This window comes from Haemaphysalis longicornis, unplaced genomic scaffold (genome assembly GCF_048455015.1).
Source record: "Haemaphysalis longicornis isolate Haplotype H1 unplaced genomic scaffold, Haemaphysalis longicornis Haplotype H1 scaffold_2, whole genome shotgun sequence".
NCBI classification, from domain to species: domain Eukaryota; kingdom Metazoa; phylum Arthropoda; class Arachnida; order Ixodida; family Ixodidae; genus Haemaphysalis; species Haemaphysalis longicornis.
The window spans coordinates 67,561,106-67,582,941 of record NW_027526295.1 but is presented as its reverse complement, the minus strand read 5'-3'; the positions used below and the strand labels follow the sequence as shown (position 1 = coordinate 67,582,941).

At 45.7% G+C, this 21,836-nt stretch overlaps 1 protein-coding gene across 1 annotated transcript in view; it reads right to left on the bottom strand.

Moving 5' to 3' along the window:
* The window catches only part of LOC144167165 (uncharacterized), a 37,405-nt gene extending 16,786 nt beyond the window's left edge, over positions 1 to 20,619 (bottom strand). Inside the window, exons 1-3 of the mRNA XM_077696524.1 lie at positions 20,468 to 20,619; positions 8,565 to 8,712; positions 3,625 to 3,764 (exon numbers count right to left, since the gene is read on the bottom strand). Of these exons, the coding sequence (XP_077552650.1) occupies positions 3,625 to 3,764; positions 8,565 to 8,712; positions 20,468 to 20,537 (358 nt within the window). The 5' untranslated portion in view covers positions 20,538 to 20,619. The remainder of the gene's footprint in view (positions 1 to 3,624; positions 3,765 to 8,564; positions 8,713 to 20,467) is intronic.
* Between the last annotated feature and the right edge of the window lie 1,217 nt (positions 20,620 to 21,836).

The window sequence follows — 21,836 nt, the reverse complement described above, 5'->3', positions numbered from 1 at the left end:
GTACCCACCGGTGGAAAAAATTTGCATTGAGCGGTGTGCTGTGTTAGAAACAATAAATTCATTCGAACCGGGTGTAGGGTACGTTCCTACTTGTAGTTGTCGGTTTGTTATTTCCTGAGTTTTGAAGAGTGATGGGTCAGGGCTCGGGAATTTTTGTCTGGTGCCATGAGGCTTAGACCGTTACCCTTGCTCCGGGTGTTTTTGGTCGCGTGCTTCTTTCACCTGTCGCTGTTTTACCGATGTGCTTTTTGTAGCTGTGCTGCTTTGCCACTGTGCTGTTTTGTCACGGTACACATCCTATGTCTCCTTTTTCATACTGCACAGGTATCTCTATCCTGCTAAAGGCGAGCAGCCTTATTTAGGAAACTGTCATATGGTGCCGGTCTAGAGCAGCACTGGCGCTTTTCTCTGCGGGTTCATCCTTGGACTTGTGCCTAAGCATTCGGGTGCCACAGCGTCACCTCCGCGGGAGCGTTGACACCACCACACTGACTCAACATGAACCATTCGTGATGCAGTAGATTTCTCGGGCGGTACTTCCCGCACCAATAGAACGTCGTTTTTCCGTACCGTCGACTTCTCGTCTCGCATGTATTAGGGAATTTTTGGGTTCGTATGATTTACGGCCGCCATCATATTGAGCCACAGGAACGTACGCGACAGAGGAAGGAGAGATAACAACCTATATGTAGTAGCTCAAGTCCGAGCCGTGGCGTTAATATGAGTCCTCGGAGGAAAGGGGTCTTCCACGGTCCTGCGACGGTGGCTGGCTTGGCAGAGGTGCACAGAGAGTTTTGTAGTAGGCAGCCAACAGGGAAGGGCTGCCCGTAGATTCTCGAAGGGGGCAGGGAGAGGGGGGTGGGGCCGTCCAGCTGGGCCACGAATAGGGAATATCAGAGGGGAAGGGTTCGTGGAAAGAAATGTCGGAAACACAGTGGCACGTAAAGGGCGCTAATATGTATGTCCATTATCCGGATAGCCAACGCCTATCTGACGTTGCGGACGACCCGGAGACTTCTGTATGCAGTAAAGAAAAAGATTACAGGGGAGAAACAATGTCTGCGTCTGTCGGATGTGTGTGTCGTGTCTGCGTGACATGATTTTCGTTGGGAAGAGATAGACAGAGACAGAGAAAGAACTTTGTTCGCCCAGAACTAGAGTGGTTGGGCTCTTTATGCCGCGTTAGTCGGCCGAGGTTTTCTTTCCTGGCGGCTTCGGCCATCGGGACAAGGCGGAGCTGCATTAAGGGATTGGAGCTGCCCACCAGGGTTTTCAAGTGCTCTATCTGTTACCTCTGTGTGGGGGTTAGGGACGTGTTGTTTATTTATCTATTCACGGGTACCACAGGCCCTTCTGTAGGGCATTGAGTAAAGGTGGCAGACAAAGAGAAGAAAAGTGCACGTTTGTCTGCAATATACAGAAGACAGGCGTAAAACGTATCTAACAACAAGGAACACTGGATCATGAAAAAATAAATAAATTACCATATTGCATCAAAAACACCGTAAAATACAGATGTGTAACGAAAATTCGCTAAAACTTCGAAAAATGTACTAAGGGATATCAACATCAGAGGTACCGTAATTATTGAGCTAGAGCTTATTGACAATACAAGGCAAAAATTCACTGTAAAGAAAAACCAAAGCGCAAAAAGGTGGTTTTAAGTTTTTTATGGCGTGCTGCAAGTGCAACACACTTACAAAAAAAAACAGAGTATTGAAGCATGAAACTATCAAGAGAAGTGTAAGCGTAACTTTAGACGGAACGAATCTAGGCCAGTGTCAGATTCTCTAATCAGGAAGATCATTACACAACCTGATTGCACGGAGCAATGCGGATGCGTTAAAATAATTTGTTTTCCCATAGATTCACTAGAAACTAAGTCGGTTATACAGTCTAATTGATAAGTAGGGGGGTCGTTGAATGTGTAGTCTAGTTATTTGATGTTCCGTTGTTATTATTTCATGTTCAGATATTTTATGTCATGTTCCGTGGTTTCTTTTGGCATTTGCACATAATGGGCGTGAAATCTGCGCGGTGGCCGCAGTGTTTGCACTTATCCCGGAAGATATCTTGATGGAAGTGACTATAGGCCACGGGGTTCGAATAGCAGCATTTTTTCTGCCCGCAGGTTGCCGAGACGTTCGCAGCGCTATTTATGATGAAGAATGAAGAATGAAAGTTTACTGCAGTCTCGGTAGGGTACATCACTACAACATCGTTAATAAGATATATAGATATGCATTGCTGTATCCTGCCTTAACTGAGGGCTGCCCGGGAAATGAGCGTCACGGGGTAGAGCGTGTAACATCGTTCATTATACTCTATGCCTTGGTGGCTAGGGACCCATTCCAGGAGAGCGCGTTGGTGGGGATGTATGAAATTGCATCCGTGGCGAAGCTTCGTAGTGCTCCCTGGCTGTCCGTGCGGATTGTAATGTGGGCAGTCCGATGCTGGTGAAGTATAATGGCTTCTGCGATGGATTGAGTCCCTGCAGTTGTGGGCGGGGGGACGTTGGCGTGATGCCGGACGTGAGCTGTGCGGGGGCTAACCGATGCTGTCGTCGGGGCATGCATCATAAAACTGTAGTCTGTGTAGCGTGTCATGGGTGGGTACCAGTAGGAATTTGAGCGCCAGATGCTCTGCGTTGTTGATCTGTGGCTGGACTCGTTATTTGGAATGGGTCGCACTTCGATTCTTGGTATGCTCTCCCAGGGTGTCGGCCGGGGGGGGGGGGGTAAGAGGGGGAAGGGGGTACTCGGGGGTGAAAAGAAGTTCTCGTTTTTGCAGAGAAGTTTTCGGATGGGGGTGCGGACCCCCATTATAAACTGACGCTTTTTGTGCGAGTGTTGTGGAGGGTAGCGTCATTGGCTAATGCCGTAGGCACAGCAATTTCTGTGCGGAGGCATTTTATGATGGCCGTTTCTGTTTTGTTGCCTTGTCTCTTGGTAAGGCTCTGAAAGGGGTATACGTGTACAGGACGCGTGAGCAAACCAAGACTTCGACTACTTTGCAAAATCGTGTTCTTTGAGCCCTTGCTGGTGACGCGTCAAGCGGCGGAGCGTGCAGTGGATTTGAATAATTGGTGCAGTTATGAGCCCGTTCTCTGCTTTTCGACACCGGTCGTAAGGTTTAATTTTGCTCACACGTGACCTCAAGGCAAATTGAACAAAAAATAGCGACCAAATACAAGCAGTATGTTTGTCATGGACAACGCTATGGTGAGGGAAGATTAGTTAGGGGGGAGGATACTTGTTGCACACGAAGATAGTGTGCCCGGGAAATGTTCCTTTTTTGTATAACGTATTACTCCCGGAAACCACAGCCTGTAGCTAGAGGTCCACGAATGCACCACACGTACGCACACACGTCGACACAGCCGGACACTCAGTAACGAATAAAAAGTGACCATTAGCAACTGTCGCTATTCGTTTCTGGCCATCGGAGAAAGCTTTCCTGACGTAAGTTTCCACGTTTAAAGCGTACTTTCAATCACAAACAGAAAAACAGAAACAGCGCAAAGAAAAATGGCGACCACATAATATCAAGCAGTGGTCAAGTATTAAGATACGGCTGCATTAAGAAATAAGGCTGTCCGTTTATTTGCGTTGTTTCAGTACTCACTCTTTAGAAGAGATGCGTTGTCTTTGCAGAGCACGTCAACAGCCCCGCTGAAAGCTGCCACCGTGCGGTTGACGGTCAGTCGCTGTGCGTGCGCGCAATCCTGCACCAATTGCTCCGCCTCGCATTTCCTCTCACCATGTCTGTCGGAAATAAATTGTTGAGCAATAAGCGAATAGCCGGCAACCCTTAAAAAAACCTCCCGGTGGTGCCGAACGCGCACCACTAGGAAGTTCGGCCGCGGGTTATATTCCGCAAGCCGTACTCTATCAGGAGGGAACGAGTTGAAGAGCTTATTTTCCAGAAGGCTATTGTCTCCATGACGGAACGAATGGCAGAGAAGAAACACCCGTCAACCAATTACCATTAGGCCACACAAGGACGCGTAGCTTTATGAAGCCATTCAAAAATTTTAGGCAAAAAAAAAAAAACAGCCACTTTAAACTGTACCAATCTAGAGCGTAGGAACACGCCTGTTTTCTTCCATCAGTTGATGACAGCGCGCGAAGTTTTAAACCGACAAACCAGCCATGTTACGGCCTTTAAGCCGAGTTTTATTCGCAGCATTTCTCCCGCAAGAAGTATTGCAGCAAAGTTGTTTTGTTCCTTTGAGTATGGCACATACACAATCAAAGGATCGGCCAATCATCCGTGAATAGTGAAAAGAAAAAACGTTTCTTGTGCAATTGCCGGTAACTGCGGAAAAGTAATTTAAAGCGGTTGTAAAGCAATTTGAATCCAGAAAAAAAATAAAAGAAAACTGGAAATTGGGCATTAGAGTAATCAATGCCAATTATAATCTGAATTGATTAGAATTTTGAATTAAGCGCAGGATGGCGGGGCAAGAAACCCGGCGGAAGAACCCCGTTTTGGAAGCCCCGAGGGATAGAACAGCCCGCAATGATAAGGTTGTCCCCAAACAATGAAGTCGCACCTCAAGGAGCTGATGCGTGAGGCCTGAAAACTGTCGACAAGTGAAAAGGTTTAGTGATCGATATTCGTCTTTATTACAGTAGCTGCACAGAGATGTTTGGACCAAACAAGGCCTGTGTAAGTGCCTATTCCTATTTAACTGGTGTAAACGACAACGAAGGCCCCTAATAATAACCTCCAGGTTGCCCGAAAGGCACCATTCAGATTTCCACGAAAATGTTAGATGCGAAACGTCTTTTTTCCGAGTGACAACACGTGCATTCCTCTAGTGCTTTTCAACGGCCCAACACACCGTGTGAGTGCAGACGACAGACGCTTTCTCCATGTCTTCGTTTCGCACCTCAGGTATTCATCTGCGTGTTCTAGGGGAGCTTGCGCCAGTCTATGAATCGTCCCTCGATGCGCTAGGTGCTGAAGGCCGAATTTTGCCGACAACTTCCAGCCACGCTGTTGGCCACGAGGATTGCACCGACCGAGCTTAAGGCGAAAGTGAGGAAGTACCCTTGCTTTTACTCAGAGTTCCTAGAACACCTTTTTAACACAAACAAGGCCTCCACAATGAATCATTGTAGTCGGTTGGAGGACCGACGTTAGGCTGCTCATGATGTACCAGGTCAAAATATGTAACTGTAGTTTCTCCCAACTCGTCGATAACATGGGGAGAGGAGTGTCATACTCGCCGCTGTGTGGCTGCGGCTGAGGTGTTGCTATGCTGAGCCCAAGAATGTGGGTTCGATCCCGGCCACGGTGGCTACTTTTCTGATGGAGGCGAAAAGCGAAAGTGCCCTTGTGTGTCGAGATTTCGGCGCAGAATATGAATTCCCAGGTGATCAAAATTAATCGAGACCTCCATTATGGCGCGCTTCATAGCCCAAGTGTGGCTTCCGCGCCTTAAACTCCTCTAAAAATTTTTTAAAGAATGCTGTGAGTGTCCGATGTACGTTAATTCTTTTTATTCGACAGCAATAAATGGCGCATCGTGCAATAAGGCCGGCATGCGGTGTCGGCGTTGGCGTCTGCGACAGGAAAGAAGGCGTCTCGGGATAACTTGCTCTGATCTTGCTGTACCAGTTATGTTGGCACATGTGTGCACGTTAGAAGGCGTATGTCTGCCGCAGTTATATGCCGCTCTTACCTCGAACAGCCGTCACATAGGCGGGAGAGGAACACCACAAAGGGCGGCTGTGTCGTCATGTGCGAGCCACGTATAACGGGAGCAACGAAGAGGCACGAAGAAAGCTCAGAGTTGCCGCTGTGCCTGGGACTGCGGTGTTCGGCTGATTCTCAAGCACGCGCCCAGCTGACCAGACACAACGGCGTAAGAACCACAGCTACCCTCAGTGTCGTTCAATTTGGCATTAACGCTTTCGCATTCAAAACCCGTCGCAAGTACACCAGTGTCCTCGGACCTTTTTCGGGAGGAGTGTGTTGGTACATTCATCCACCATTGAAGATGGAGCATCACTTTACACACTTCTCTGATGTTATGGGGTTTAACGTACCGACGCTACACGGGGGATGAGGTGAACCGTAATGGAGGGCTCCGGATTAAATTTGACCAGTTGGGGATCTTTAACGTGCGCCGAAATCTAGAACCCACGGGCGTTCTCGCTTTCCGCCTCCATAAAAAAAGCGGCAGCCGCGGCCGGGAATTGAACCCGTGTCCTTGGGCTCAGCAGCAGAACGTGCCTAAGCTCCTCAGCCACCGCGGCGGGGGTGCGCACTTCTCCTCTTATCTTGCCTTGATGCGAGCTTATTTAGACACAGCTGGTGCATAGCCATCATATTTAAGGAAGAAATTAAGTCCCGTATGTTCGTATCAACTAATTTTCGTCATACGTTTTGATATGTCACGATGAAGTCGAATCTGCTCCTGGAGCTGATTCCGTAGACGCCTACACGCTATATCAAAGATGAAAGCTGGGATAGTTGATTTGCTGGCATTATTGACTAGTGCTCGTTTGCCGTCGTTTATTAACTATTTTTTACCTGTCAAAGTCGCGCCGGGTAGTCAAAAACACTGTATATTACGCATTCTCAGGAGGCGGCTTTTGCTGAGAATAATCCTGGGTTTTCATTTCGATATGCAAGCAGGATGCTTTATAATCATCGAAGAAAGAATTGTAAACGAAATTTTTTTTGTTCAGGTGCGCCGTGGTTATGTTCGCTAAAAATGAGCCGCACCAGCCGCCAGAGCGAGAGTGAGAACGCTTATCGACCAGATAGAAAAGAAAAAAACGAGAAGCATTGAAGGACTCTGGTTTTACCATTGAAAACAACACTTGGATTATTGGAGGCACCATAGCGGTGGGTGGCTGCAAATTAATCTTTCCCTCGCGCAAAAATCGCTACTGACAAGTGTTTACAGCCTTTTCGTTTCGCCAGAGAAAGCTGTACAGTGCGGGGTACACTTTCCGGGTCGTACTCTGCGTGATTTTAAAATGGTTTAAGCCTCTCGTGTCAACTAGCGCACGTCGTCATTGACATTGTTGTTTACAATTTCATCGAAAGGGGAATAAAGTGATTAATGTGAACATTTTGGGTCGCTTGGTAATCCACAGTAATGAAACATTGCAACTATAAAATGATGAAGCCCGGTATTGTCGAGCTCTGCCTGGAGGACCCTCTCAGAATCGTCTGGTTCCACAGGTGAGGGGAGGTTTTCGAGGGTCAGGTGAACTTCGAGGGTGAGGCATAACTTTAAGATTTTTATAATTAATCACCCTGCCGTACATCGTTTGCATCATTTATATTGTTAATAAACAAGTAAAACGAAAGCACGTGCAAATAATGTCACATATATAATGTAAGTGCGGTAGCCAATAAAAGAATATCTGCCGAAAACCGCATTTCGCCTTATCCCATTTATATTGTCGAGAACTCACTCTAGGATGATCAATTCCCTTATGATGTGGAGGCTGCAAGCTATATAAACGACCTTAGGCAGAAGCGTTTATCATTTGGCCCATAATAGGGTGACACTAGGTGCGTGCTAGAGAGAGCACACAGCCGGACTGGTGAGACTATTCGAGTAAATTATGTCGAAAAAGCTGACGAGCACTGATGCATCATTCCGCATCGCTCCACGTTATTGCGTTTGAGGGGTTTGCATAGAAAGTTTGTAGGCATCTCTGCTGAGTTCCATTTTTTTGGTCTAATAGCTCAGGACTTCAAAACAGAAAGCGGGAAGAAATATGTGCATTCTACCTATTTGTAACACTGGCAATGTAATGTGTACGGCGCAATTGCTTATCATAGTTTTCATTTACTTTCAGGGCACTTTAGGTCCCGCACGTGGCCTATGGCATGCCAGCTTCAAATTTTAAGTTGTTAAAGCGAGATGTGACACTCTTTATCAAGCGCACATGCATGCTCTAATATTTACACTGGTCATTTCCGGCGAGGTTTGTGCTGTCAGTTTCTGATTACACACTCAGCCATGGACTTAATCCCTATACGTATTGCCGCGAACTAGGCATTGGGTTTGTTTGTTTGTTTTGTTTTGTTTTTACTGTCCCGCCGTGTCCGGCTATGCTATCTGTGTCCCAAGCAAAGCGCATGTTTCATCCTTTATTTTGATGCCGTACGGGTTATCTCATTCTGATACGGAGAGCGTTTCGCCGTAACGTCACTAGCCTCGGATAATCTTCTTTGATCTACAACGTTCTAGATGTAAATCGACGGTTCGAGAAACACTTGCACCAGAAGATAAAAGCCTGCAGAGCTGACGCCGCGGGATTCCGATCGCCGACGCTCGCTTGCGTACATCACGTCACTGGGCTGACTGCTGCTTCGCCGCCTGTGTATTGTTTGAGTTGTTAGGGGAGCAAAAGTTCGCTCTAATAAACATGTTTTCCTTGAAGATATCTGCGTCGTCTTTGGCATCGTGACAATATTAAAATGCATAGCTTGTACAAAACCCTGCGCGATCACCTTAAAAAGCGAGCTCAGACAAAATAAAGAGGCAACCAAACAATACCTTGTTTCAAACGAGAAAAAAACATACTTACTGGCATACCTCGTCGATAAATGACTGCTTCAATTCTTGTTTCTTCTTTGCCGTGGTCGCCACTTTTGCAGAGCGCAGTGTGGCCAGGTCTGTGAGGCAGTTCATCGCTTTCCGATATTCGCATCCGTCTGTCATTCCGGCTGCCTCAGCTGCCGGAGAAATTAAACGGAAGTTTATCTGCCTCCCTTTATGGTTGTCACATTACACTTCAGCAAAGATAAATATTGGTTTCTCACCATGAAAACAAAAACTGTACTTAGTCTTTCGTTTAATCTGCTCGAACAAACAAAAAATTCTACAGCAGCCTTTGGCGCGTCTAGTGTAAGGGTTGAAATTGAATGTTTTCATACCGGAATCCAATGGGTACTGATCTATGGCTTTAAAACAATATAAACCGCCACTTTAGTATTCGATAGGGCTCCTACGACTTCCACATAGTACAAAGTTCGAGAAAGGCAGCGGGGAACCTTACTCTATGTGTTCGGCCAGCATAATTTAGCCAAGAAGAAATCCTGAAGTTTAAAATTTTTCTGAGCCAAGTATTGGGGCTATATCTATACAAATAGAGTCTGTTTGGAACGAAAAAAATTTCTAAGAAAGTAAGGCGTCAGTTTTGCTCGAAACCCCAATATTTTACTCCGGAAAGAGAATCTGGCACTGTAGACTATTCGACGGATGAAAAGATTTATAAAATACCCGGCTCCACACATCCCATTTATATTGGAGTTAATAACATCCGCAGCTTCTATAGTTTGAAAATAATTGTCAATGTAGTTAAAGCCCAGAGCCCGTTGGATGGATGAATGAATGAAATAATGAATGAAGGAAGGAAGGAAGGAAGGAAGGGAAAAAGCGAAGGAGGGAGGAATGGAGGAATGAATGAATCAAATGTCATTAAAAAGCAAGAATCAAGGGACAGATAGGGAATTTCAAGAAAGTAGAATAGGTGTAAGGCGTTCAGGTTTTAACTATAGAGGTTGATGATGATGTTTATTTGAAATTCCATAGCTAAATACAAGAAAAGGGATGACATAAATATAGAATGTCTTATTGAAAGATGTATACTTCCCTAAACCAAGATATCGCCGGTTGCGCGATTTCTGCTGGCCGCGTGACGGGCGGCTAAAAGCGGCAGTGAAGCCAAGACGGTGAAGCAGTACAAAAAAAAAAGTCAAGCCCATTAACAAGAAAGATAGTTGAAACGCGAAGCTTTCTCTGTGCGAAATTGAGTGGGCGTTTGCGACTGATTTGGAGTAGCTTAGAGTATGAGTAGATGCTTACACCTTACACGTCACAAACACCATCTACAACTTTGAACTTGTACATTACGGCTTCATGTTCAATGTGGTACACGTTAGAGGGTGGGCTATCGTAACACGACTAAGGTCGTTTACGAACGTTACATCAATGCACGAACGATTCTGCGTCGTGCTGCGCGGCGGACTTCAGCGAGTAGTTATCAAGCATGAAACTCTCCATTCACTTCCCCGCCGCGGCCGGGAAATTAATCGAGAGTTTCGAAACCGCAGGTTTGAAGCGTCGACGTTGAAGTCACCGCTATCAAGGTGCGTAATCCAGACTGCTTCATAGTGTGGGAATAGCACAATCGGATAGACTTCGTCTTCGTTTTGAACTCGAGGGCACCAGGTTCGATTCCGATCACGGGAAGCGTTTTAGATGCGACGGCATCTCATTCACTCGCCTTGTCCCTCCATACGGCATTGTCGTTGTCCGTCCACACCCCTTCCCCATTCTCCTCGCCGCGCGAGCTGCGCTCTCCGCCGTTCACCCCCTCTCCTCTCCGATAGCGAACACTCTCTCGCGAGGGGCATTGGCTTGGCTTGGCTTGGCTTGGCTTGGATTAGATTGGATTGGATTTGGATTGGATTGGATTAAAGTGGATTGTGTTGGATTGTGTTGCGTCATAGCCGCGGCCGGGGGTTCACGGCACGTTTCACACGATTGGAGAACCAACCTAACGGAAACAACGAACCCCCTATGCATCGCATCTACACAGGGGTTCCCGCGAGGGGAAGTGGGAGTAATTTTTTTTCTCAGGCGCTTCGCCTTTCATCATCATGTGCCCTTCTGTTAAAGCCCATTGCGTAAAGTTGGCGTTCCTGCTATGTGTTTTTGTTCTACGACCTATACGGTGAGTGAGGCATGGAAGGCTTCGCTTTAATAGCGGGGAGATTGGAAACGATCCCAAAACTCGGAGCTCACGACAACCAACACGGTAAACAACAACCCCAGAAGATAATGAGTGAGACACAACCGCGAATTGAGCCGATCTAGGACAGATACGACACTCTTCCGAAATGAAACACAACAAAGAGCACAGGAACAGCCTTTTCCCTGCTATTTTGTGGGAAGACCACGTTGCACTTAAAGCAGGAAAGCTTTAGAGGCCATGCCATGGGCACGTGCAAGGTCTGCCGACGATAACGTGCACACCATCCGTCGGAGACATTGTAGCGCGTGTACAACGACGTACGAGAGATGGACGGAGGTGCTCCCACGCACCCCTCGATTACTGTGTTTCGTAGTCGGGTCATCGTATCTGAAAAAAAGGTGGGCGTCACAGCGGCTTTCAAGGATTTCGCTGGTCAACCTAGCAGGACTACGGTACCCGTAATTCCCGGCAATTTATCCGTACCAACGTTCAGACGTCTGCGGACACCGCTTCCTTTGTACCACCATACAGAAGATACCACGAAAATCGCGATCATCGTTATGTTCAGTCCCGGATAACTTTCAGGGGCATCCTCAACCTAGTTCTAAGGGCTAGTTACAAAGCCTTTTGCGTATCATCAAGAGGTGCCATCGTGTATATATTGTGGAGTTAACGTACGTTGATATTCTTAGTGGTGTTCTTTGAAAAACGCTTGGATGGGGATTCCCATCCCGCTCCTTGTGTTCTTACAACGTAATCATCGAGAAGTTGTAGGTACTTTGTATTCTAGGTCGGTTATAATCTGTCGCTCCGCTTCTTTTTGGATTCCCTGTCGTAAAGTGATTTCGTTTACACTTCTAGAGTCTCTTTACGGCTACTGGCGAAGTATGCCCATCAAACCATGCTGTCACGAGTTGTCATATTATTAGATCTTCCTACGGGAAAACCACAAAAGAGGCCAATGCATTAGCTTGCGCCACAATATAAAAATTACAGAATGTGACGTCAACGAAGAAAACATAGCGCGGCTCTTTCGAGCATAACTTAGACCCCACCTCCAACATAGACCTGGCCCCCATATAACTTGTCCGTTGAGGTGTACACGCCAAACCTCACCCCGCCATGAGCTTGCTGCCGCAGATTTCAACGCAGCCTGATATAACTGCCGCGTTTGAGGTCCATGTGGATGTACAAGTTTCAAGCCTTGTGACCTGACCAAAGCTCTGTTACTGAGTAATACTGCCCATGGCACATATGTGAAGTAGGGACAGACGGAGAACATTAAAAAAAATCCGTGGTCAAGAATATACCAAAACTAAGGACTATTATTTACTTTTAATACTACTGGCGATACCATCCACTTGGAAGTTACTTCACTGAGCCCATGATGACAATTCATCATTATCATCATCCGTTGATAAATACGGTTGAATAATTTGTTTCATCATTACTAAAGCATTTATTTTTAACAGTTGTTTAAAATTAAATAGGTAAAATGTGGAACCTGCCCGTACTGAAAACTTCGAGAGCTGTAACGCCACAACCCACCTTGGCTCGCATTCTTATGTTAGACATGATGCTTAGCCGGGCTTAAGATGCTTAAGATATTTAAGATGCTTAACCAAAATACCTAACAGAGCACTAAAGCAGTTTAAATAGCATTACATTTCCCATACACTATCGTTCACGGCGGCACCAAACTAAAATTTCTCCTTGTTGGCTTGCGCAACTAATAAGGCATTGCCATAGTCAACGCGGGTGCCTCGCTCCTCCTTATCAGCACCAGCGATTGAAAGGGAAGTCGCATCCGTGACTGATGGAAGCCCCGTGCGGATCAGCGGACACGGTTGTGAAATGGCAGGATTACAGCAGTGGGCTCACCGCCCCTGTTCCAATCACAGGGAGTGATCCCTCTGCAGTCGGCGGCATCAGGTACCATATAGGCAACACCCCCTCCAGGGGAGAAAACGCAGTCTCAACCGTACCTCTTTAAGTAGGGGAATGAATTACGGAGGGTTATATTTGCGTGCCACATCAATGAGACCAAGAAGTTCCAAAACCCCGCTCCTCATCCCCCCCCTCCCCCTACTACCGTGAAATCCTACAGCTATACGCCTCGAGCGCGGACTGTAGGGGCGCCACTGAAATCCCCCTAGCGGCCCGTTTTGAAAGCAGCCGCGGGAGTCCGCGCCCCGATCCCCAGTGCCGCCGCCGCTTTTGCGACCCCTTCACGACTGAGATTTACCGTTTGCGGGCGCTTGAAATCCATGTTTATGTGGAGAAGTCACTCTGTTCGCAAATGGGATGTGTTTACGACAGTGTAAATGTTTCTGGAGCGATCTAAGTGTGGTATATTCGGTCTGTATAAGCGCCAGGTGTGTGTCACAGGCCAGTGTCGCGGAACCGGCGTATGATGGAGCCGATTGTAGTTACACTGACCTGAATTTACTACCCGTCTCTCCGTAACCACCGGTTACTCAGGTGTTCATGCTACGGCTATACACTACGATTTAAATAGGTTTTGTGCGCTTACATAATCAGCGTAGCACTCATACCTGACAGCATGCCAGTTACGTTACGTTTCCCAATATTACACCTCAGATATTGATCACTACCATCTACAAGCCAGTCTGTGTTAATTTAGGGAATATTCAACAAAAGTAAGATGGACAATGCATAATTATACTCGGGGATCGGCACACGACAGAGTCGTCTCGTCGTGAAGTGAGGGCCCGCAAACATTCATCTTCTACATATATCCTCTGCGAGCAGCGTGGAGACGGGCTTAGAATACAATCCGCGTCCGCGACTAAATGCTTCTTCGAAATATCGTCATATGGCACAGGAAGCCCGCAGAATGAAGCAGAAACTGAAATCAAAGGGCCTTATCACATACCACACTCTTCCAACGACACCTTTCATCGCTTGTTGAACAGCCTACCCTGTATACTTCCAAAAATGCGTCCGCCGTACGATCAGCTCTTCGTGGAAGTAGAAAAACGAAAGGAAAGTGAACGCGAGATTTGTGTGTGGGATTACTAAAACATTCATTGCTGGATTCCGCTCCGCATTTGTACACTGCGTCCCCCTCCCCTCCCCTCCCCCCCTCCCCCTTCCCTCCCACCGATGTCTCGCGAAATAGCAGTTCATTTCGCGTATAGTTGGTCTAGTGAACCCTACTTGGCTTAAGTTTCGACGAACGTATTTAGCATGTCAGAAGCTGCACTGTTTCTTTTTTTTTTCATTTCCGTTAGAGCTCTTAAGTTTCTTAATTCCGCACTTCCACAGTTCCACAGCATTTATTTTTCCGTGGTTTCATTAACTTGCCTTGGTTCTTGCTATATTGCGTGTGTGGGCACATATTTAACAACGCACAGGCTTAGAATATACTTAACATTTTCGCATTGTTCATATTCTTACAAAAGACATAAGTTATTTTCCAAGATTGTGTTATCACATACCCGAAACATATTTTTCTGCGACGTATATATTCTAAACGAAGCCGCATTCGTTGTCCACGCTGCAAAATCAAGCCAACCTCTCATTGTGCCAGCATCAGGTCTAAACGAGGCGACAGTAGAATTCATTTGTGCCTGATGTTTTGGAAATGACATGGGTGATATATTGCTGCCGTCGCCGACGCACGGAAGAGCGGCGACGAAGCGCGCAGAACCGCGTCCCCGGGTAGCTCTTGGAGGCAATCGCGTACTCTACGAAGACGCAGCTGCTTTTTAATTTACCTTACGTACTCTTTGCCTATAGACGTCACCATAACAAGTTTGTTTTAGGGCGCGGAAAGGCGAAAAGAAGCGAAACAGAGCCCAAACACTGCACGAGCCCCTATCAGCCACGCAACGCAAATCCCGTCAACGCCGCGGAGAAGCGGCGGCAGGCGGCGCAGCGATCGCGAAGCTCGAGGCGTATACCGTCTCTCACAATAGAAGCTCTAACCACTCCGCAAAAAACTCAGTTTAGAAGTATTCGCAATCTGACGCCGTCAGATTGACAGGTGCTCTCACATAGGCCTATTTCACGCCATTTACCCGAGCCAGTCCACTTCAAACAAATGCCCTGAAAGCCCGGTGAATGCGGAAATCTGTACGTCATCACACGGACTCCTCGAAACCACTAATAATCCCTCCAGTACCAGATTCACTTCTTGAGAAATCAAACGCCTTGCTGACCAACTTCTACCTGGACGAACAGCTTATTGTGATCACAAGGGCTCGGGCCGCTGCGCTAGAATGGGGTGCCTTGTACGAAGGGTACCACCAACTCAGGAAGCAAGCAAACTTTTGCTCCCCTGCAATAAAAGTTTATTTATTTATTTATTCAAGAACATACTGCAGGTCATGCAGGCCCAAACAGGAGGGGCATAATGTGGTAACAATATAAACCAAACGTTAATTAAAACAGTAAACTGCAAAAACCAGAAACAAGAACTGGAGTATAAAACAGTGAACGCTAGGCGCAACTACGAAGGCACAACTAAACATTTGCTTCTAATGAACCAAGAGAGTATAGACAATTTTCGGGTGTGTTGTTCCAATCATTAATTGTGCGGGGAAAAAAAAGAAAATTTAAACAGATTGGTAGAAGCGAACATTGGGGTTAAGGACAGAGAATGGGAATGACGAGTACGGCGAGTGGCAAGGGGTTTCAAGAAAGAACTACAGTCCAAAGCAAGTTTGTGGTGATAAAGTACATGCAATAATTTAAGGCGGTGAAACTGTGTTCTGGACTGCACGGTTGGAATTCCGTTGTTGCGCATGACCTCAGAAACCGAATCTGTGCGATGAAATTTTGAATAAACAAAGCGAATAGCTCTCCTACGGATCTTTTCTAATAAGTCAATATTCTTTGATGTATGATTGTCCCAGTTCTTCCTCCTCTTGGCGAGTGTAAGAAAATAATGCGCTCATCACATGTCATTTCCCCTTCTTACAAATTGCTCCCAAAGGGGAGTCTACCTGCAATTCTTTCTTTTGGTTTGTTATTCAATCTTACCATCATCATTCACAGTCCATTCGTCTCCACTGCAGGACGAAGGCCTCTACCAGGGAATTTAAACCTCTTCAGTTGCGGCCTTTCCAATTTGTCCAAGAATTTTGTTGCCTACTTCGAAGGTGAATTTCTCTCTTGGCATATTCATTCAACTTTACTTTAGATTTCTGTGTGGATTCTTAAGTCTGCAGCCAATCTTTTAAAGTACAGTTGTCGAAGCATTTCCCGGACCGATTCAAATCGAGAATATCCCTAACAAATGCCAAGTGACTAAATTGCTTTCTTTTATTGGTAATACAAATTTTTCCCACACAACCCAGGCTGTAAATAGCTTGACAGAGATGGTCTCTGGTGACCCCTTTTTATGAAGATACCGCTTAGTTTATTTATGAAGAAGTATCGCATCCATCATTCCTTTGCGGAAGTTCACAGACAGCGCTATGTAGGAGGTATAACTGGAAGAAGGTAGGTCAGTCGGTGACCGAAGACGATGGCAGGTTGGCTGACGGCACGTAGCAGACCACTATTTACCGGAAGCAAGACGATCAAATGGGCAGTTTATTTGCACGAAGTATTTCCAACTCATAGGCCTGATCAGAAAAAGGAGGTCGGAAAGATGCCGAATGCAGCGGGGCACCCCTATTTCCCCCGCAAAACGCCAAGCACGTGAGTTTTATTCTGAAAGCACCGATTTCCAATCGGACGTAACAATATAGAGTGAGAAGGACCTCTCAACTACCGCTCACTAGGCCGCTGATTGGGTGCAATAACAACCAATCATCGGTGTGTACGTAAACAATCACGTGATCCACTCTATCACTCTCACGCAAAAACTCCAAGGTCAACGAAGAAACAAAAAACAAGCTGGCAGCGTTCAACGATCTTAAAGTATTGTCCACATGATGCACGCCGGCGCTGTGCCCCACACCTACAAAATTCATTTTCTTTATAAACAAGTTCCTGGAACTCGCTTTGCGCACGCACAATATAAGAGCCTTGTGACACTTTCCGCTGTCGTGGAGACAGACAAACAAATTTACGCACCCCCGCAACTTCCGCCTGTGCAGCATGTTCTGGCACCGCGACGCGTTTCTCTATTTATAATTCTCACCCTTCGGATGACCTCGCAGCTAACGTAAATCAAACCAAAGCCGCGAATATTTCCATTGCCAACACGCGCTTCCGCCTGTTGCTGCCATTTGCAATGGCAGCAGTCATGATCGTTAGATAAAAGAGGGCCCAATCTTCCAGCTTCGCTGAAGAAACGAGGGAAAACATCCTTCAAAAGCGAGGATCGCTTCTGGCTGCTATTGTGGCGACCCTGGCCTCTCTATCGGTCTTTTTTCGAGCGTAGTTGGGGGGGAAAACACATAGTTAAAAGGAAAAGCCTCCTAAAGCAGGCCGTCGCGCCCCTCTCACACTACGTCAGGTCGGCATGGATGGAAAAAAAAACCCAATAAAGCGAAACACGCTAAACAGTACGACATCAAGCTGCCGGACAGTTTTCATTAATTACGTGAGGTGCCCGAACTTAGCAGTGTGGCTTAGTACTCCGCAATCCCACAATTATTTCATCACAGTGGTGGTGGCTGCTGGATCTAACGGTTTTTTTATCATAAAAATGCCAGATACAAATAATTATTGCCTTTTGTAGACTTTTCAATTGCCTGGTTGACGTCATGAATAAGACTGATTACTCATAATCTCTGTTTAATTCCAGCTTGCTCTCCATGATTTGAGAAACTTCAGCGGGTCGGTTGTGCGATTGAATATTATCTTCGCGAATTAATTGTACAACCCATATGAAGAACTTCGACAGGGATACAATTGATAGTAAGCTGATGGGTCTGCGCTTTTAAATTATCCGACATTACAATTCTTTGTATACGATTATCGCTTTGTTTTGCCTAGCTAGGTGCATTTTAGGTGTGTTTAGGGAATGTTAGAATGTTTCGGCGAGATATCTTGCAAAGTGACTCCATCATGTTGTTAAAAATCTGCTGTTGTGGCCACTTCGTTTGGCTCTTTCCTTTCTTTATACTTTTGAGCGGGTTTGCAACATCATCTGCAGTAATGAATGGAGCCAGTTCCGCAGGGCGAGTGCGAGTCCTAACAAGTCGGTTTTCTGAGATGTCGTCTGAGGAGAACAATTTCGTATAGAACGTTGGGATGTTTGGCGTATATCTTCTCTTTTGTTTGTTTCATCAGGTAGTCTCTCTTGCTTGATTAAAATTTTCGCTGCTTTTGAATACTGCTTCATTTCTAGCCATGTTGCCAAATCGAACGCCCGGAGCTTTAGCTTTGTTAATCTAGGAGAATCGAAGTAATGGTAGTAATCGTTTATTTGCGTGCGCTGCTGTAAAATTCTGGCGTCTTTGAAAGAGGGCCTCCATTTTGGGAGCCATTTGATCACTTCCTTCCACAAACTGTCCACTTCCCCCAGTGAGCCGTGACTCTGCGATTATCATAAACAGGTTGTTCTTCAGGGCATCAACGCTACCTTGTCCTTCTACAGTGAAGACAGCGAACCTGTTCTGAACCGCTATTTTAAATTTTTCCGCCCTCTCTCTTAAGGACTGCAAGTTCGTGTCTTTCATCTGGAGAGTCTCACATTTCTTTCCTTTACATATCCAGCCTTACCTTACTATTCCGTAATGGCAGCACTTGACCTTGCTGGGCACATCAACGCTGGGAAGAATAATTGGACGGGTGGGTTGAGTACTGTCTATTTCGTTGTTATTTTTCACACTAAGGTTTTCCATGTGCATTTTCTCTCATTTTTTTTCTAATACAGAGGAGTGCATTCATGATGTTCAAGCTTTTTAGGCAAATTCAACGACTGTATCTTCTCGTGCGTTCGGATAGCACATTCCAGTGTGTCGAACTACTTGCTAATGTGCGTGTCATTGCGCGATATTTATGTTAAACGTGCCGCTTGTTTACTATCGCGTATTGATTTTTTTAATGGAATCAATGCTTATTCGTCATCCTCGCAGGAAATGTCGGCGACGTCATCCTCGTTGCTGAGTGTACCTGCGCGATCCGGCATTAACTTCAGCGTGATGGCAACTCCCGCAGCGCTTTCGTTACTACTACAAATTCCTCCACATCCTCTACTATTTGTATGTATCCAAATGTCCACTTCAAGCTTTCTTGTGAAGTCATGCTCTCGAAAGAACAGGATACGGTCATTATCGACTTCTTACACCGTCGTTGTTGTAACAAGATACCGGTTTTTCTATCCACCTTAAAAGCTTGTGATGTTGTCCAATTTTGGGATCTACCAACGACAATGGTACAGAAATATCGCTTGTATCTAAAGACGCATTGCGGTAACAAAACTCCTTGAAGTGCTTACGCAGGATTTCAGTGTAGCGATGTAGCTAGGTGGGGGCAGAAAAGACGAACAAGAAAAGAGGGAAGATGACTAAACAAAATTCCACCACAAACGGCGAATCTATTAAAAAAGGACCCAAACATCAGAATGGAGTGGGCCCAATCGACTTACTCTTGGTATTATTTTCCCGTCCATTTTTTTTTTTCAGGCGGCGGATGTGAATTGGTTGATCGAAACTGCGTAAGTTAACTTAGGCATCACTCCAGACAAAAAAAAATGTTTATTAGTTTGCACTTGAATTATTTATTGAAATATTTATTGAAAGGCCGAGCCAGTGGGTTTGTCCGTTCCCTTGTCCCCTAAAACCTAAAAATATAGCAGACGATAAGCTCTCCTGTGCGTATTAATCTTCGTCCTACGCAGGGGAAAATGTAAACATTTTTAGACGGTTTAAAGTGGGTCTTTCGCTGTTCCTTGTCAAATACAAAAGATTTACAAGCGTAATAACCTTATAAGCCTGGACGCCAGGGGTCCCATTACAATGCCAGACAGTGGATAGGAAAGGGGGGTGGGGTGGGGGGGAGAAGATATAATTGGCTGATAATACGCAGCAGCTGCTGCCCTTACGGCTGGATGTGAGTCTCGTGGTACTGCCAAAATCTGGTGCCATTTTTTTCATACCACTTCCTGTTGATTCACTGTGTACTTGGCAATAGTAATGAAGTCAAAGTGACTGAAACTATCGCTGAATCGGTTCGACAAATCTATTAATGACCGCTAAGGAAGGTTATGGTGGAAGTACTGAAACACAAATAAGACTTACAAAAGGCGGAGCATGTCAGTAGGAACACTTGTTTTAAGGCCCTTGTGGGTGCACGTTTACGGTTCATCACAGTTACTTCAAAAGTGATTTTTTAGATGGTATTCGGTATAGTGCAACGAATTTTTTCACGGCTAATATTAGTGCTGAATCTTGCTCTGTGCATATTTTCAAGATAACAACTTTGCTTTATAACATGTTCGAAAGCTATCAAACAGTATCAGTGAAATGTGTAAGCAGTAACTTGGGACCAGGAAATACACGAAGTTTTGATACTTTTGAAATAGATTTTTACCGTGCTTATAGCAACTTGACTTCTTTCTTTGTGCAAAATATCACGTTCCCGCTATCGTTTTACTAGGTTCATGAGTGGTTGCCTTTTTGAGCAGGAAAGATGGCGATGTTATCGCACACGAAGAAAAAAGTTACGCTGATGCCCATTTCACTCAGCCATTGATGCCTGGGGAAAATAAAGTACGGAGATTGATTACCTCAGCTCTTCCCCTTTCCACCGACAGAGCGCGGTGAACCTTAAGTGTTAAACCTACAATGAAGCGAATTGCAACTTACCCTGGCAAACTGAAACGATCGCGAAGAGAGCAGCAGCAGCAGCGACGATTCCTCTCCTAGGGCCCCCCATTACATCCAGCGCACGACGCGCGTGCTGTGTCAGCGTCCCGAGGACAGAGTGTCGGCTTGCGCGTAGCAGGGCGTCGGACGGAGCCGATATCTACAGCTCCTACTGGAAAGCGTTTTCAACCACTGCCGCGCACTCTTACATAGGTGAATGAACTTTGGTGAGGCGTTCTGCTTCCACGAGAACGGTAATCCATCTTGTGAAAGCCGAAGTTAGCATCAAAACAACTCTGCGCAGGTACCAAAAACAAGCTTGCTTTCAGAATAAATAAATAAACGTAGGGGTGCTCGCCTTCTACAACCAGTGTGAAGCTAACTCACAGGACTATCGTGTTTCATCAGAAAGAGAGAGAAATAATACACCAGTTAACTCAATCTGTCCGAGAAGTTGACTCGCAGTTTCACTAGTTTCCTCTCTATACCCAGTCGAAAATGACGACAAGAAAAATTTCTGTAATTTTGTCGTATTTTTGCGTGTCGTACTGTCGTCTTGTCGTATTCGTGTTGTGTCGGGATTCCGATGTTCTGCCATGTGTCGTATCCCTGTCCTCATTTTGATATTCCGTCGTACTGATTTCTTGTCTTGTCGTGGTCCTGATGTTCCATCAGTAGTTGCAAATGGTTTCAACGTTAATTCCCATTGTGAAGAGTAGCGTAAATGGCAGTTCTCTTGTGACTACAGGAATGTTTGTCGTTGAGAAAATTGACTTTTTCGTTATGACAGAAATGTGCGTTGTAACCACAGATGGCTTTTTTTTTGTAACAACAGGGCTTTCGTTGTCCCAACAAAGTTTTTTGTCGTGCGACAGTAATACTTGTTAGCTTCTTGCGGTATTCCTATTGGGATTTTAGGCTGGGTATGATGCTGTTTCTTTTCATTAGGGTGAGAAAAAAACACGTGCAAATGTGAACGATAGTGTTCTCCTTCCATCGTTATATGCCACTTAAATTTCCGCTTAAGAGAGTGAGTTCGGCTATTTACAACACGGGCTATAGAGCCTTAAACAATGAACGCCTACTGATAACTTCCGTTCTAAACGTACTATTTGCAGTTTTCTAGCTTTGCTCAAATTACGTTACACTTTGGCTTAATATCTGCGGCGATCAACACAAAATTTACGAGTACCTTCTGGCACGCGCACCGGTGCTCTACTGGCAATGCGACGTGCTTATCAGCGCTCGGCAAATGGAAAGACAGCCTCACCAACTGCCCTGTTCTCGGAAGATAGGATGTTGAGGTGTTCGAAAATTTGAATACTAAGCCGGCAATCGGTTAACAAATCGGACTTTATATTAATATTCC